At 35.3% G+C, this 15,022-nt stretch overlaps 1 protein-coding gene across 10 annotated transcripts in view; it reads left to right on the forward strand.

Moving 5' to 3' along the window:
• LOC141388597 (uncharacterized) overlaps nt 1-15,022 on the forward strand; it is a 73,132-nt gene that overhangs the window by 38,548 nt on the left and 19,562 nt on the right. For 4 of the 10 annotated variants that reach the window (XM_073958599.1, XM_073958598.1, XM_073958600.1 and 1 more), the window contains exon 2: nt 5,304-5,692. The exons of 1 other annotated variant lie outside the window; for it this stretch is intronic. In XM_073958599.1, coding sequence (XP_073814700.1) covers nt 5,593-5,692 — 100 coding nt within the window. In that variant the 5' untranslated portion in view covers nt 5,304-5,592. Of the gene's footprint in view, nt 1-5,114; nt 5,693-15,022 lie in introns of those variants that run through there. 5 more of the 10 variants (XM_073958597.1, XM_073958596.1, XM_073958602.1 and 2 more) reach the window with 5 other exon arrangements.

Raw genomic sequence — 15,022 nt, forward strand, 5'->3', positions numbered from 1 at the left:
AATGATATTTTATACACATTGAGAACACACTGTACCAAATTACAGCCAATAAGAGTGTAAAATGTGGTTAAGAGATAAAAAACACCTTAAATCGGGAGGTACGGTTATATGGGGGCTATATCCAAACATGGACCCAGAGACCCCATTTTCAATATCAGAAGTTCAGTTGGCAAAAGAAGATTTGAGCGAAATTTTGTCAGCCTTCGTCAAGTGGTTCGGCAGTTACAGAGTTTTTATCCAACATTTGGGTAAATACTCGGGTATTTACTCAAGTTTATGTAAGTATTGTAAAACTATCAATTTTGTATCGATTTCACGACTTAAACCCAGGAATTGGGTGTAAGATGTTGCATTGGCGATTCAATGTAGTAAATACCCAAATACATACCCACAAATGGGTATTTACCCACCGTGTGCGTATTTACCGGGTAAATACCCGGTAAATATCATATCTACGCATACAAAAGATAGAAAACAATTAAACTATTTTCGGCCAGAAACATTTCTAGTAGCCCTCGTATCAGTGTCTAAACATCTTTAATATAGAAATGATCAATGGAAGTACTTGACTTCGTTATAGGCCAGTATGTCGTATGGCCATAGACTAATAAAAGCATAGACCTAAATTCTCTCACTGAGTGTGAATTGAGTCAGTTAGATATGCACTCAATTTTTTAAAATGACAATAACTATACATTTTTAAAATATTTATGCTGGTAAAAGACAACATTTGGTAGTCTTTGACCAGATCCACATCCTCATATAAACAAATTCAACAAAATCTTGCAATTTACCCCAAAACAAAATGCAATTGAGTGAGATGTATGCGTAGTTTCCGTTTGGGCGACCCCTACAAAAAACAAGCACACTACAATTTCTCTGTCTGTCCCAATTTACATTAGGCGAGTTTACTTGCGGCAATTGTCAGTTTGTAGGTGAGAGAGGGGGCTGAGAGGCAAAGGGTTACCATATGCCTCACCTCTCTCTCCATCAAACTGACAATTGCCGCAAGTAAACTCGCCTAATGTAAATTGGGACTCTATTCTTTTATTTGTCTATGGTATGGCTCGATTATTCACAATATACTCATTAGGGTAGCACAGAAAACGACAAAAGATTTTTTTGTTTGAAACGCCTACCACTTAATTTTTTTCATTTGATCTACAAACCTTATATATGAAATTTTATGGCGATCGGGACCAAAGGTGCATTTTCACGAAAATTCCCATATGCCGCAATTATGGACCAACTGGAAAGAATTGGGGGTAGGCATTTCAAAAAAAAGCTTTGTCGTTTTTTGGGCCACCCTTACATACTTTGCCCTCTACATAACATTTGTTCCATAAGCCGAACTATGAAAATATCTCCATTCCTTTCCAATGTTATCGGCATAAGCAAGTGACATGTGGCTGTTTCTGTATATTGTCTCACTTCCTTTGACTTTCGCATCTCGTATAACCTTTTCTAACGGGGTGCTGAAGAGATCACACGAGCGGCTGTCTCCTTGTCTGTAACCAATTTTGGTGGTGAAGTGTTCGGAGTGGTTCTTTCCTATTTTAACTGAACCGGGTATCAGATAAAGTCATCTTACAAACCTGAATGAGCTTTGGGGGGATTCCAAATTCAGACATGGCTTGGAATACCTTTGAGCGTAAGGGGGCTGTTGTATAATCGTCAAAAAGTTTGTAGGTATCGATTTGCATCTCTTGGGTCTTCTTCAGGATTTGGCGCAGGGTAAATATCTGGTCAATGGTGGACTTGTCAGGTCTAAATCCGCATTGATATGGTCCAGTTATTTCATTGACCATAGGCTTTAGTCGTTCGCAACAATATCCCTGACACAGTCTTACAAGCAACAGGGAGCAGACTTAAGTCCCTATAAATAATGCACACAGTCTTAACTCCATGAGTGGAATATCTGTGGTTATCTGTTGTGATTGCAGCTTACAGATATTTGGTAAGTTTAATCGGGTATGTACCTTTGCTTTAACAAGGCAGTGGTCCGAGTCTGTGCTTGCTCCTCGGTCAAAGATATTTTGGCATTAAAATCGCCTAGAATAATTTTAATGTCTCGGTCAGGTCAACGGTCATATATTTATTTTAAGCGCTCGTAAAATATATCTTTGGTCTGTTCGCCCTTGTCATCAGTGGGAGCATGAGTGGTAATAAAGCTGATGTTGAAGAATTCTGCTTTTATCCGTACTGCAGAAAGTCTTTTATTTACTCGGATGACGCTGGATTCCAGATGTTTTAACCTCCGACCAAATACAAATCCGCAACCAAACTCATAATTAATGTCACTCATTTTTTGTTTACGAAGTCGGTAAAATTAAAACGCAATATAATGTATGAAAAGTGCCAATAAAAATTGAAAACATTGTTTTTATCAATAAGACTTTTTGAAACCTTTATTTTTTGCTAATTTACCGCCAATTTTCGTTAATTACAATCATTTTATTTATTTATAAATTTTAAATTATATTTAATCTTATACATAAAAGACAATGTTAGTAAGTCCTGTATGGACTCAAAAACGGCTGAACCGATTTTCCTGAAAGTTTCAAAAAATTTACAGGAAGACCCGTGGTGAAAATAGGCTATATATTTTGTTGAATTTCTGAAGGGGCGTGTTACCTCCCCCATGTCCTACTTTTTTAAAAACGCTATTTTAGCACGCCCACTTTTTAAATATGTTATATATTCAAAAATACTGAACCGATTTTCCTGAAAATTTCAGAGAATGTACAGAGAGGACCCGCGGTGAAAATAGGTTATATATTTTGTTGAAGTTCGGAAGGGGCGCGGTACCTCCCCCATGCTCTACTTTTTTAAAAATGCTATTTTAGCACGCCCACTTTTTAAATATGTTATATATTCAAAAATACGGATGAAAATTTCAAAGAGTGTACAGGGAGAACCCTTTGTGAAAATAGGTTTGAATTTTGGAGTGGGCGGGGACCTCTCCTATGCCCTATTTTTTAAAAACGCTGAAACGAACGATTGTATTAATACTTCCGAACTTTGACCCTCCAAAACAACCCCCTCTGAACTTTCCTCTCCGAACCACACTGCTCCGAATGTACAGGGATGGCCCCTGGTGAAAATAGGCTATATATTTATTATATATATATTATATTTTCAGAAGAGTGGGTTATCAACTGTGCCCTATTTTTGAAATTCGCAATATATGTAAAACTTATGAACGCGTCCGTTTTGCCCGACCCTGGGTACATATTTTAGCCATAAGACCCGACTACTCCTACTTTCTTGAATATGTTACAAATCAATGGAAATACCAGATGTTATGCATAACGTAGCTTTGGTCTTATTGGAAAGCAAGTGTTTAGATTAGAAGGCAACATATCGATAGCTATAGCTTCATCAGGTATATAAGATATACATTTAAAGAAAGTGGAAGCGCGACACAGTCGGTGCTTAAGTTGCCACTGGACATTCATTTGAATGAAGCGCACACATGCAATATTAAATAGAAGTTATCATCTGGAACGAATGTACGATGGCACATACAAATTCCCTAGAAGCTTTAGATCGATTCAGACAAACACTTCCAGTTATACTATTCCAGCTGATGAAATAAATGCATGCATGAAGTCATCAGTTCTTTGGCGGTTCGTTAAAATTGCATATTGACACCAACATTTCTGAAGATTTTTTATTTATAGTCTCACTTGTAGATCCCGACTGATTAGCGATGCAAGAAAAATATAATTGACTTAAGAAAAGGTAACATAAAACTGTTTCAAGGGCCAGCAACGCGGGCCGGGTCGGCTAGTATTAGAGTTGTGCAGTTCTGGAACGAACTACTTCCAAGGAAATATTCGGGACATGTAATTATTGGAACTATATCCAGCTCTTGCATTCATATAATTCCTTTAGTTCATATAAATCCTTTCATTCTATTTCCTCAAGTTCCACACTCACTTCGACCTTTCTTGTTTATATCGTTCATTATTCATATGCTGCCACATTGCTAAATAAACGTAAATCACAATCGCCGCAATTTTCATATTTATTTTTATGTCAATTAATCCACCAAACGATGAAAATGAAAAGAACAATGAAAGAGAAAGATTCGTTGAACTATTACGGTCACGGAACTATTTGGAACGAAGGAAACAAAAAGCACGATGAAAGAGAAAGATTCATTGAACTATATCGGTCTCGGAACTGTTTGGAACGAAGGAAACAAAAGAACGACGAAAAAGAAAGGTTCATTGAACTACATCGATCCCGGAACTATTTGGGACTATGAAACTATATTAAAGAACTAATTCCTTTTGGGAAAAGGAAATAGAAAGATCGATCCGCTCCGGTAACTAGATTGCCCAACTCTAGCTAGTGTTAGATAAATTAGCAGCTTAGGATCAGCTAACAATCATTTTAAATTTACCGATTTTTGTCGGTAACCGAAAAATTAGTTAGAGAATCCCCAATACAAATCCGCTGAACTATGCGACTATTTATTAATACTCCGCTGACCAATATATCTACTGGGCCTTAAGCATCGTCATCTTTAAATATGAGTAGGAATTTCCTCTCCATTATTTGGTGGAACATTACTACACCTTAATCATGAAAATATTTAGGATACATTAATAAATAAATCAATAATTCCCACGCTATTTTCAATATTATAACTTTTCTCTGTTTTCCAATAATATTTCCAATTGTGCTTTTGTTTTCAAATAATTCCATTGCAATTCTATATTTTTGCTTGTTTTCATATGGCCATTAAAAAAGGTGTGAAATCTTTTAAAATAGATTTTTGTTTACATTTTATAAATTGTTTTGTTTGTATATTTTATCGTTAGCAACATGAAGAGGATAGAAAGAGCTTTACAATTCAGCTCATTAAAATGTCATAGAGATGAATATGAGAATTTTGTTCAAATACAAATCCAATAAATAATTGTTTGTTTCGGTTGTTACTGCATCATCAAATACATCATTGTGTGTTAAAAATGCATTGAAATTTGGTGTAAACAAGAATTTTATGCCAATAAAAAAAATAATTTCATGGATATTGTGTATGGAAGAATGTAAACTAAATAATGAAATTATTTGTTTTTTTTTTTTTGGTTTATTGACTTTAGCTGGAAATGGCATTTGTTTTATTTGGATGCAGGAAATGTTAACAAAATTATTAGCAAATACTTTTATAACCATTTTGGACGACAGAAATCTATTTTATTTATAATCCATGCAATTGGCGTGATTTCAAATTAAAAAAAAATCGTGTAAAATATACCAAAAAATTATAAAATTTTTGTTCTTGTTCTTAGCGATATCAATTAAGAACATGCAAAAAACACGTACATGGTGTTTCGAATATTTTCAAGATTAAAGCAAAATATTCTGTGTAAGTGAAATATTTCCAGAACAAATTAATCATAATTTAACCAAAGTGCCAATTTCATGATAAAAAAAAAACAAAAAGCTAAAAAACGATAACAACGCCGCCTACACCACCACGTTGTGTATCGGGAATAAAAAAGATTTGAAATTAGAAACAAATAAATAAACAACGTTAATCGTTAATAATAAATTACAAAAAAAAGTTTGCGGATTTCAATGTTGGAACACGACACAAAGCGGAAAAATGCTATTATGGAGCTGGTGAGGAGGTACAAAGAGGGCAAACTGACCACCTCCCATGTCCGAGCATTAAACAGTATGTATTTTTTATTTATTTTTATTATAATTAAAAAATCATTTGTTGTTTTATAAATTTAGTTTTTGATGTTTTACACTGTGCAACATCATGTTTGCGGCGATAAATTAAATATAAACAAATAAAAATTTAATTATTGAGGAATATTTTATACCTCCAACCGAAATAGCTGAAATATGGTATCTATATTACAGCTATTTCGGTTGGATAATATGGCCAAACTTTGAAAATTCACAAAATCGGAAGTTATTGTTCCATGGGGGCTATATCAAAACATGATCCTGTACCGAACATTCGCTGTAAGAATGTTTTTATACCCTCCACCATATGGAGGGTATAATTGAATTTGTCATTCCGTTTGTAACACATCGAAATATTCGTCGGAGACCCTATAAAGTATATATATTATTGATCAGCATAAAATTCTATGTCGATTTAACCATGTCCGTCCTTCCGTCCGTCTGTCTGTTGAAATCAAGATACAGCTCGCAATTTTAAAGATAGAGAGTCAATATTTGGTACAGAAGTTTTTATTACTTGCAGGTTGGTAGGTATTGAAAATGGTATATATCGGTCCACTTTTTGATATAGCCCCCATAGAACGGTACCTCCCGATTTTCGGTATTTTTAAGGTTTTAGCTTCATTATCCTACCAAAAATTTGGTACGTAGTCTTCTTTAGGGGTATAAAACTTTCCCCCAGAAGTTTGTCGGTATCGGTCCACGCCTTCATATAGCCCCCATAGAACGGTATCTCCCGATTTTCGGTATTTTTAAGGTTTTAGCTTCATTATCACACCGAAATGGCTGAAATTTGGTACTTAGTCTACGTTGGTGGTATAAAACTTTCCCCCAAAACTTTGTCGGTATCGGTCCATGCCTTCATATAGCCCCCATAGAACGGTACCTCCCGATTTTCGGTATTTTGAACGTTGTGGCCTCAATATTCTACCGAAATGGCTGAAATTTGGCATTTAGACTTCGTTGTGGGTACTCAAACTTCCCCTTTAAATTTGTCGGTGTAGGTTCACGCTTCATATAGTCCCTATGGAAAGGTACCTCCCGATTTTCCGTATTTTGAAGGTTGTAGCTTCAATATTCCACCAAAATGGCTGAAATTTGGTATTTAGTCTTCAATGTGATATTAAACTGTTCGCCAGAAATATGTCTGTACAGGTCCACGCTTTCATATTGCCCCATTTCTGACTAAAATTCGTCGGTATAGGTCCACTTTTCGATATAGCCCCCATAGAACGGTACCTCCCGATTTTCGTAATACTGAAGATTGTGACGTCAATATCCAACCGAAATGGCTGAAATTCGTTATTTACTCTTTCAAGAGTTATAAAATATTCCAGAAGAGTATTATCAGTATAGGTCCACGTCTTCCTATATCCCCGTAGAAGCGTACTTCTTGATTTTCGGTATTTTTTTAAGTTTTAGCCACATTCTCTTACCGAAATATAGGAAATTTGGAATTTAGTCTTCTTTGAGTCTAAAAACTTTCCGTCAGAAATTTGTCGGTATAGATCGACGTTTTGAAATGGCCCCCATAGAACGGTGCCTCACATTGTTTTACCGAACTTGCTGAAATTTAGTATTATTCTTCATACACGAAAGGAAACTAATTATTCCATTTTACTTCAATACAACTTCTAGTGGAGGGTATAACAAGTTCGGCCCGGCCGAACTTAACGCCGTTCTTACTTGTTTAACTTAATTTTTTACAACTGACCTGAGCATCACATTATCGGCGGTTACAATTTTTGCAAATGATTGAAAAATTGTGGACTGTCAATCGTAAATGTTCGATTTTAAAGAAAAAAATTGTCCGTTTTTATATCCACAGCATCACGAAATAATGTCTTTAGACCCAAAGTAAGTTTAGGCAAAATTAGTTTCAGACAATATGGAGTCAATTTAGCCGTATCCGTCTATCTCTAGCAAATATTCGGATCCGTTAGTCATTATGTAACCCATTACCAAGTAATGTAACAAGACAAAACTACTTACTTTACTCCTTACTAAGTAATGAGTATGGTGACACAGAGCGTGTGTGTTCGACTACAAATTCGAGGGTTGTGTGTTCAGCGCTCACCGTCGACAGTTGGTTGTGCACACACAACCCTTAATGTTCGTATGCGTGTCACAGTATGTGTGTTCGACTACAAATCAGAAGTTTTCATGATCAAATCCAGCAGGGAGCAAAATAAAATTTAAATATGAAGTGTGCTGAAATTGAAAACAAAATCCACCTCAACTGTTCTAAAAATATAACATACCGCACCTATTCAACAAAAGGATAGTATCTCAAATGTTTCTATTTTTCAGTAGAGACAAAAAACTGATGATACATAAGTAGTTACTATAAAGACAGGAAGAGTGACATAACGGTTATTTTTGACGAAAGAGGGGAGGTTTTTACAGTGGGTGGAGTTGACCAATATCTATCGTTTTTTAATAAAAAGTGAACATTTCAAAATTTTGTGTTACTACCCTTTTGTTGAACAGGTGCGATATATTTTTAACATATTTTTCAAGGTCTAGTGGCCATAGAATAACTAGTTATTCTAGTGGTTAATGGGTTAGTAGGGTGTTTTGTAAGTAGTTACGACGAGAATGTACTGGGATCGCTGCAAACAGAACATCAAGGAGTACATACTAAACTAAGTAAACTAAGTTTAGACTATATACACTTCACCCCGGTTAACTACCTTTCATAAAATTCCAAAAAATTGAGGCAGTTATGCGGGAAAGGCAGTTACGAAAATCCCGCATAACTGCCTGATGTGGGTAGTTACAAAAATCTCATCTCAGCCTTACAAAAAATGACAACAATTAAACATAATCGCCAAAAAACATAACGGTCTATAGTAAAAAAGTCTAAAAATATATAAGTTATATTATTTAATCAATAAGAAATTTAGTCATCAGTGAGCATGACACCATAACATAACACTGGACATCTTTATCACAATGCACGTAGTCGTCGAAATTGATTTTCTCATAAATACACCAGTGCGGGTAATAAACCGAGAAAAGCATTATTAACTCTTCTTTTTGGGGAAATATTTGACGGGCAAATATCCGAATTGGGTACTTATAGAAAAGCAGTTAAGCGGGACAGTTTGAACTTAATTTTATAAAAAAACTTTGGGGATTCAGATTGTGAGGCAATTAAACGGGAAAGGCAGTTAAGCAGAGAGGTAAATAAGCGGGGTGCAGTGTATTACGAAATCGAAAGTTTGGACCAAATCGGTTGCTCCGTTTAAAAGATTTCGCTCTTGGCACTTCAGCAAAATGTTGTTGAACTTTGGGGACCGATAAGAATCATCTTCGAATTTTATATAACATTAACAGAAATAAGACGATATCAAAATTTGGACCAACGCAGTAATCTGTTTGAATGTTGTTCTGCGCACCAGCCACTACACAGGGTGGCCGTAGGAGTTTATACAAAATTTTGTTTGAGAAATACTCGAAGGATTGGTCCTACATAATCCATATTTAAACTCGATCTATGCCTCGTATATTATGACATGCAAAGTATGGACCAAATCGGTTACTGTCTTCGAGAGTTATCGTGCGCACCATTTTAGTGAACAGTTTTGAACTTTTGTTGGCGAGGTATCCGAGGGGGTGGACCGATATGGCCCATCTTCAATCTTGATCTAAGTTTGGACAAAATATTACGAAAGCCAAATTTTCGAACTTTTGTTGGGGAGGTACCGGAAGGAGTGGACCTATAAGCACTATCTTCGAATTTCATCCAAAGTTTGGACCAAATCGGTTGTTCCGTTTATGAGATATTGCGCTTACCATTTTAGCGAATAATTTTGATCGTTTGTAGGGGCAAATACCGGAAGGGCTGGACCGATAAGCACCATCTTCGAACTTTTTCTAAGACACACAGAAATATAATGATATACAAAGTGTGGACCCACGCAGTATCCGTTTTGAAAGACGTCGGGAAAATTTAGGAAAAATTAGGACCACAAGAACTATTTGTGATGGAAAAACGTCAAAATTGCACTGCATCGAGGCTTTTTGAACTTTTGAGGGAGGGGTACCCGAAGGATTCGCCCGATATAATATATCTTCGAGTTTGATTTTAGTTTGGAAGCAATATAAAGATGTGTAAAGTTTGGACCAAATCGGATAGTGTGTTCAACACTTGGTAGCCGTAGGGTCATTATCTTAGGAAGTATTGAATTAACCCTTAAAAAACTTGTACCGTCGTAAAAGGGGTCGCGAGGACTACCTGCAGTAAACATTTCTAAACGATTCGATAAGTGGCTTTAAACTGCACTATAGTGATGTATTTCGTGGGGAAGGTACCCCTAGAAGTCAACCATATCGATAATAGAACTTATTCATTGTCTATATTCGAACATGATTTATAATAATATGTTATATTTTTAAGTGCTAAACTAAAGTGTGGAAAAACCTGCCGGACTATACTAAAATAAATTTAGCTGTCTCAAACTTAGCATGAGTTTTGAAATACTCAGGAAATGTAAGCCAGCATTAGTCTGATTGGATTTCCCACCGCCGAAAATGTAAATGTTCTGATCAAGGATTAAATCGCAGAACTTCTGGTTGAAATGCGGACGTTGTTACCACTGCATCACGGTGGTTCATAAATTTATTGAGCAAATACAATGTTTTTCTGAAAGGAACCGCTTTCAATTAATTGTCAACCTTTAACAATTTGTTTATTTAGCTAATTTCGCAGCACTAACCCTTATTTGATAAACAAAAGAAATGTTAATTAATTATCACCAAGCAACGAAACCAAACACCCACCAACCCCATTTATGTATAACATTAGCCCAAATTATGCCTTGTTTACGTTTTTTTTCTATTTTTATCGCAAGAAACTCATTTACCGGCTTTGCGAAATAAACAATTGCTCACAATCCAATGTGGTTGGAAGATATTTATAAAAAAGTAACGTTTTGGAAAACCACAATACCATTTTTTGAACATTTAACAAATTTGGAGAGTTGTGTTAAAAATTTCCCATTTGATGATAAGGAACTTAAACATAACTTAAATAGGTCAGACACTAATTTTAACTTATTATGTAACAATGATGTTAACAAATTTGTCTGTTCCACAACCGGCAAGAATGTAATATTCTCGAAAATATTACTATTTTTATCCTTTGATCATGATATCAATCAAGTTCGTCGGCATAATCGTGTGATATGTGCCCTTTTCCCATCTCGCATAATCTTCTCCAGCAGTTTCTCGAAAAGATCACACGATAGAGCGTAATTTTGTCGGAAATGTTTAGTCAATTAATTACATAGTTCAAAGTTGACCTAACTTGAAAACTTCTGAACGTAAAGGTCAAAGCAGCTTCGAAGTCGACAAAAATATAGTATGTATCGAATCTTTTCTATGATTTGAAGGAAGTGATGTTTGGTCGATAATAGATTAGCCGTACTAATATGATCCAATTATTCTATTAACTATAGTCGTTCGCACTGCACGCTCGGACAAATGGCGTATGGAACACTTAAGCATGACACCGACGATATGTCTTTGTGATATGAACACATGTGGCCTGTTTCACTAAAACGTTTCGAATTTAAATTCTTTCGAACTACTACCAAACTTCTGTTTTTTTTTTGGAAAATATTAGATTTCTCTTTGTTTTCAACTAAACTAAACTTCTTCTTCTACCTTCTTCTACCTTTCACCTTTATACTTCGAGCTGACGATTGATGTTTGGGTATAAAAAGTTTCTTGTTGAAGAAGTTATTGAAAAATAACTTCGGTGGAGAATATCCACAAACAAGAAACAAGGGAACTGATGAGATGCAGTGGCGTGGATCGAAACTAGTATTCCCTGCCTTACCCTTTGGTGAACAATGCCAAACCTTTTTCCACTAATAAATTAGTTGTTTTAAAATACTAAAACAACAACAATGGGATTAAGCCAGACTATTTTGAAAAAACAAAATTGTATTAGCTATCCCAATAAAAACGACGCCACCAATGTTCGAATAGTATTTATTTAAAACTAGCAGACTCCGGTCCGCGTTGCTGGCCCGTCGTAATGAGTTTTAATGACAACTTTTTATGGACCTTATGCTTGACAATTCAAAAATAGGTCATTTCTACCTCTCTTCTCGGTCCATTGTCAAACCGAGGAGGATTTTAAATTTACCAACAGATTTTGTCTGTAACCTTTCTTTTCTCTTTCGGACTTTGTCGGATTTTTTCGCCCATTGATGCTGTTTAGGATTTATTATTGTCCATGTCTCCTAGGGTGGTTTTAAAAAGTCGATGTCGGATTTTTTTAGGCAGCTCCCCCCTAATGTGTTTAGTTTTGTTAGATTTTAAGATTGCCAAAGTTTTAGCACAATCGGAATATGTTAACACGTGCCACTGGGGCCTCAAAGTTTCCATGGGCCCTATATATAGCTAAAATTGAATCCGAGCCGCTTTTCAAAATTTTTTGTAGGATTACTTGTTTAGCCACAGAAATGGACTGGTAAAAATTGCTCATCAATTGGACAATAAAGGTGGCCTTTAGAGCAATTTCGTGAAAATTCACCTTTGGCCCCATAGAAATTACCGCTAAAACCAGTCTGATGTCTGCTGTCTTTATCTTAAAGCGATCTTATTATAATGGTTAAGTCGATTTCTCCCGCTTATTGAGACTTATATGTTTTAGATTTTCATGGCTGATGGACCGTTGAAGCTTACCATTGAAGGTAATTTGTAAATATATCTTTTTTTGATCGGGGGCGGAACCACCGTTGCACACTGGTCCCAACCTTGAAGTTGAGTTTTACTAACTTCGCGATACTTTGCCACTCTCCAAATTTTTGATATCTGTATGATGCTACATATAATATGAAAAACAAGTAAAAATGTAAAGTTCGGTCACACCGAACTTTGTTATATCCCTTACCATGAAATATTCTGACCTTAAATGGAATATTTTGTTTCCATTCCTGTCCACGATACCAGTCAGAGACATTTTTGACCTCTAAGAACTCCAAATGGCAAATTACAACCAATTCGGGCCGAAAATGCTGATAAAATCTTCAAAATACCTGAAATCGGGAGGTACCGTAATATGAGGGCTATACCGAAACGAGGACCTAAGAACACAATTTTTGGCGCAAAATGTTTTTGACCATTGGGAACACCAAATACCAAAGTACAGCCTATTAGGACCGAAAATGTAGATAAAAGCTTTAAACTACCTGAAATCGGGTGGTACCGCTAAATGGGGGCTATAAGAAAAACTGGACCCATATTGATGATTTTTTCGCAAAAGTATTTTTAGCATTTAGTGCGTTGTCTCGAAAATAATTTGTAAGCCGATACACTCATAGGTTTAGCAAATATAGCAATTATAAAACAATAGGCCCCCAAATTCGTCTACAAATATATAGCATTTTGGACAATGAATATTTTCTGAAAATTACAGGAAATTAGGTTCAGTAGTTTTGGAAAAATAATGTATTGAAAAGATCGGGCTTGGTCATCAGTTTTCAAGATATAACATATTTAAAAAATATGTCACACAACCCCATTGCCTCCCAAATTTATGTTGAAACCGATATAATCATAAGTTTGGCTTATACATATAGCGTTCAAAAGAAAGGGGTAGGAAAGGTACCCCATATCCTCCGAAATTCATAAAAAATACATAACAACGGCAAACCTTTAGCTTTTGCTGCAAATTTAATGGAAATCGGTTCAGTAGTAGTATTAGAGACACAACATATTAAAGGAAAAGTAGTTCAGTAGTTTTTGTAGAAAATATTAAAATTGAGAATTGAAAAAAGTGGGCTTAAAAGTTGGCGTGGTCAAATTTTCTTTGCATAAGAACCTAAGTTGGGTTATGAAGAACATTTTGAAAAAAAAAAAAAATAATCATCCAAATCGGTCCAGCCGTTCTCAATTGATGTCATTGCCAACGAACGACATTTGATTTTTATTTATATAGATTGGACTTATTTTTTTTAATTAATCGTACTTTAATACAAGAAAAAATCATGAAAAGCGAAGAGAACAATTATTGATAAAAAATTATTTAAAATATTAAATCGCAAAAATTGCATCCAAACCCAAGCCCAAACATTGAACCAAAACAAAATGTTACTTACGTCACTGGCGAAGTCGTCCGCCTTCATTATTTTGAAGATAATATGAATAGAAAACCGATTAACAGGTTGAAGCAATATTCATAATCAAACACACTTAAAACGTACTAATTTAAATAACAAATAAATATTTGGGTGTGTAAATAATTTAAATATTGATTTGTTTAACAATAGTCAACTGGTTTTCAAGCGCATTTAAATTTCTTCCTATTTGTTTGTTTTGAAAAAAAAACCAAAAAGTTGGAAGTACTGTTTCCCGAATCAAATCAATAAGTTAGTAACTCGTTGTAAAGAAAAAATAATAAATCGCATAAAATGTTGATTGAAAACTTTTGAAGTTAACCGCATCTACTCTCATGCGTCCACATATGGTGATCGTGAAAAAATAAGCATTCTACACCCCTCAACACACAAAAACGTCGTGGGGATGAAACCTCATTGTATGCAAATAAACAAACAATTTGTGAATTGTGTGCTAAAAAATTTCTAATTCAGTTTCAATACCACACTTAAATACGTATGAATAGACAAACATGGTGGGCATGATGTCAAATAAAACACGGTTTCGGCAACCAGAGAAGTTATGGTTGGCTGGCTGATGGTGAAGGAGTGGGGGGTCTGACTTTATTTATTTGATATTATTATTTTTGTTGTTGTGTTTATTGTTTACGGTCATTGATTTTGAACTCATAAATGCTCAGTTTTGGAAATGCTGTGACTAAGTGGCTCCATCTTCAGTCCATACCTTTCGTATTTGTGAATTACAATGGGGCGAAGATGATGATGTCAAATAATAAAAATATCAGTTGAATTTATAGCTTAAACAAGTAAGAAATGTGTTAAGTTCGGTCGGGCCGAACTTTTTTATAACCTCCACCAATGAAGTTAAATGGAACAATTAGTTTCCTTTCGTTTATGAAAGTACTGAGCTCTTCGGCCACGCTAACTGAGAGATACCACGTTGTTTTAACCAAGCTTTTTTTTAACAGTGAGACGTCCATGTTTTCTACTTCTTCACAATCCGAAATATCATGTTACAGTCATTCCAATTGGACGATGCCTGTACAACCTTTAAAGTACGTAAAATCTGGAGGTACATTTATATTGGGAATATACCTTAATATTAGTTTATATTGATCAATTTCTGCGTGGAGGTTTTCTACCCACTGAGAACCCGAAATACTTGGTTAAAGTCACTA

This window comes from Musca autumnalis, unplaced genomic scaffold (genome assembly GCF_047663935.1).
Source record: "Musca autumnalis isolate F117 unplaced genomic scaffold, ASM4766393v1 scaffold_1, whole genome shotgun sequence".
In the NCBI taxonomy this organism is placed as follows: domain Eukaryota; kingdom Metazoa; phylum Arthropoda; class Insecta; order Diptera; family Muscidae; genus Musca; species Musca autumnalis.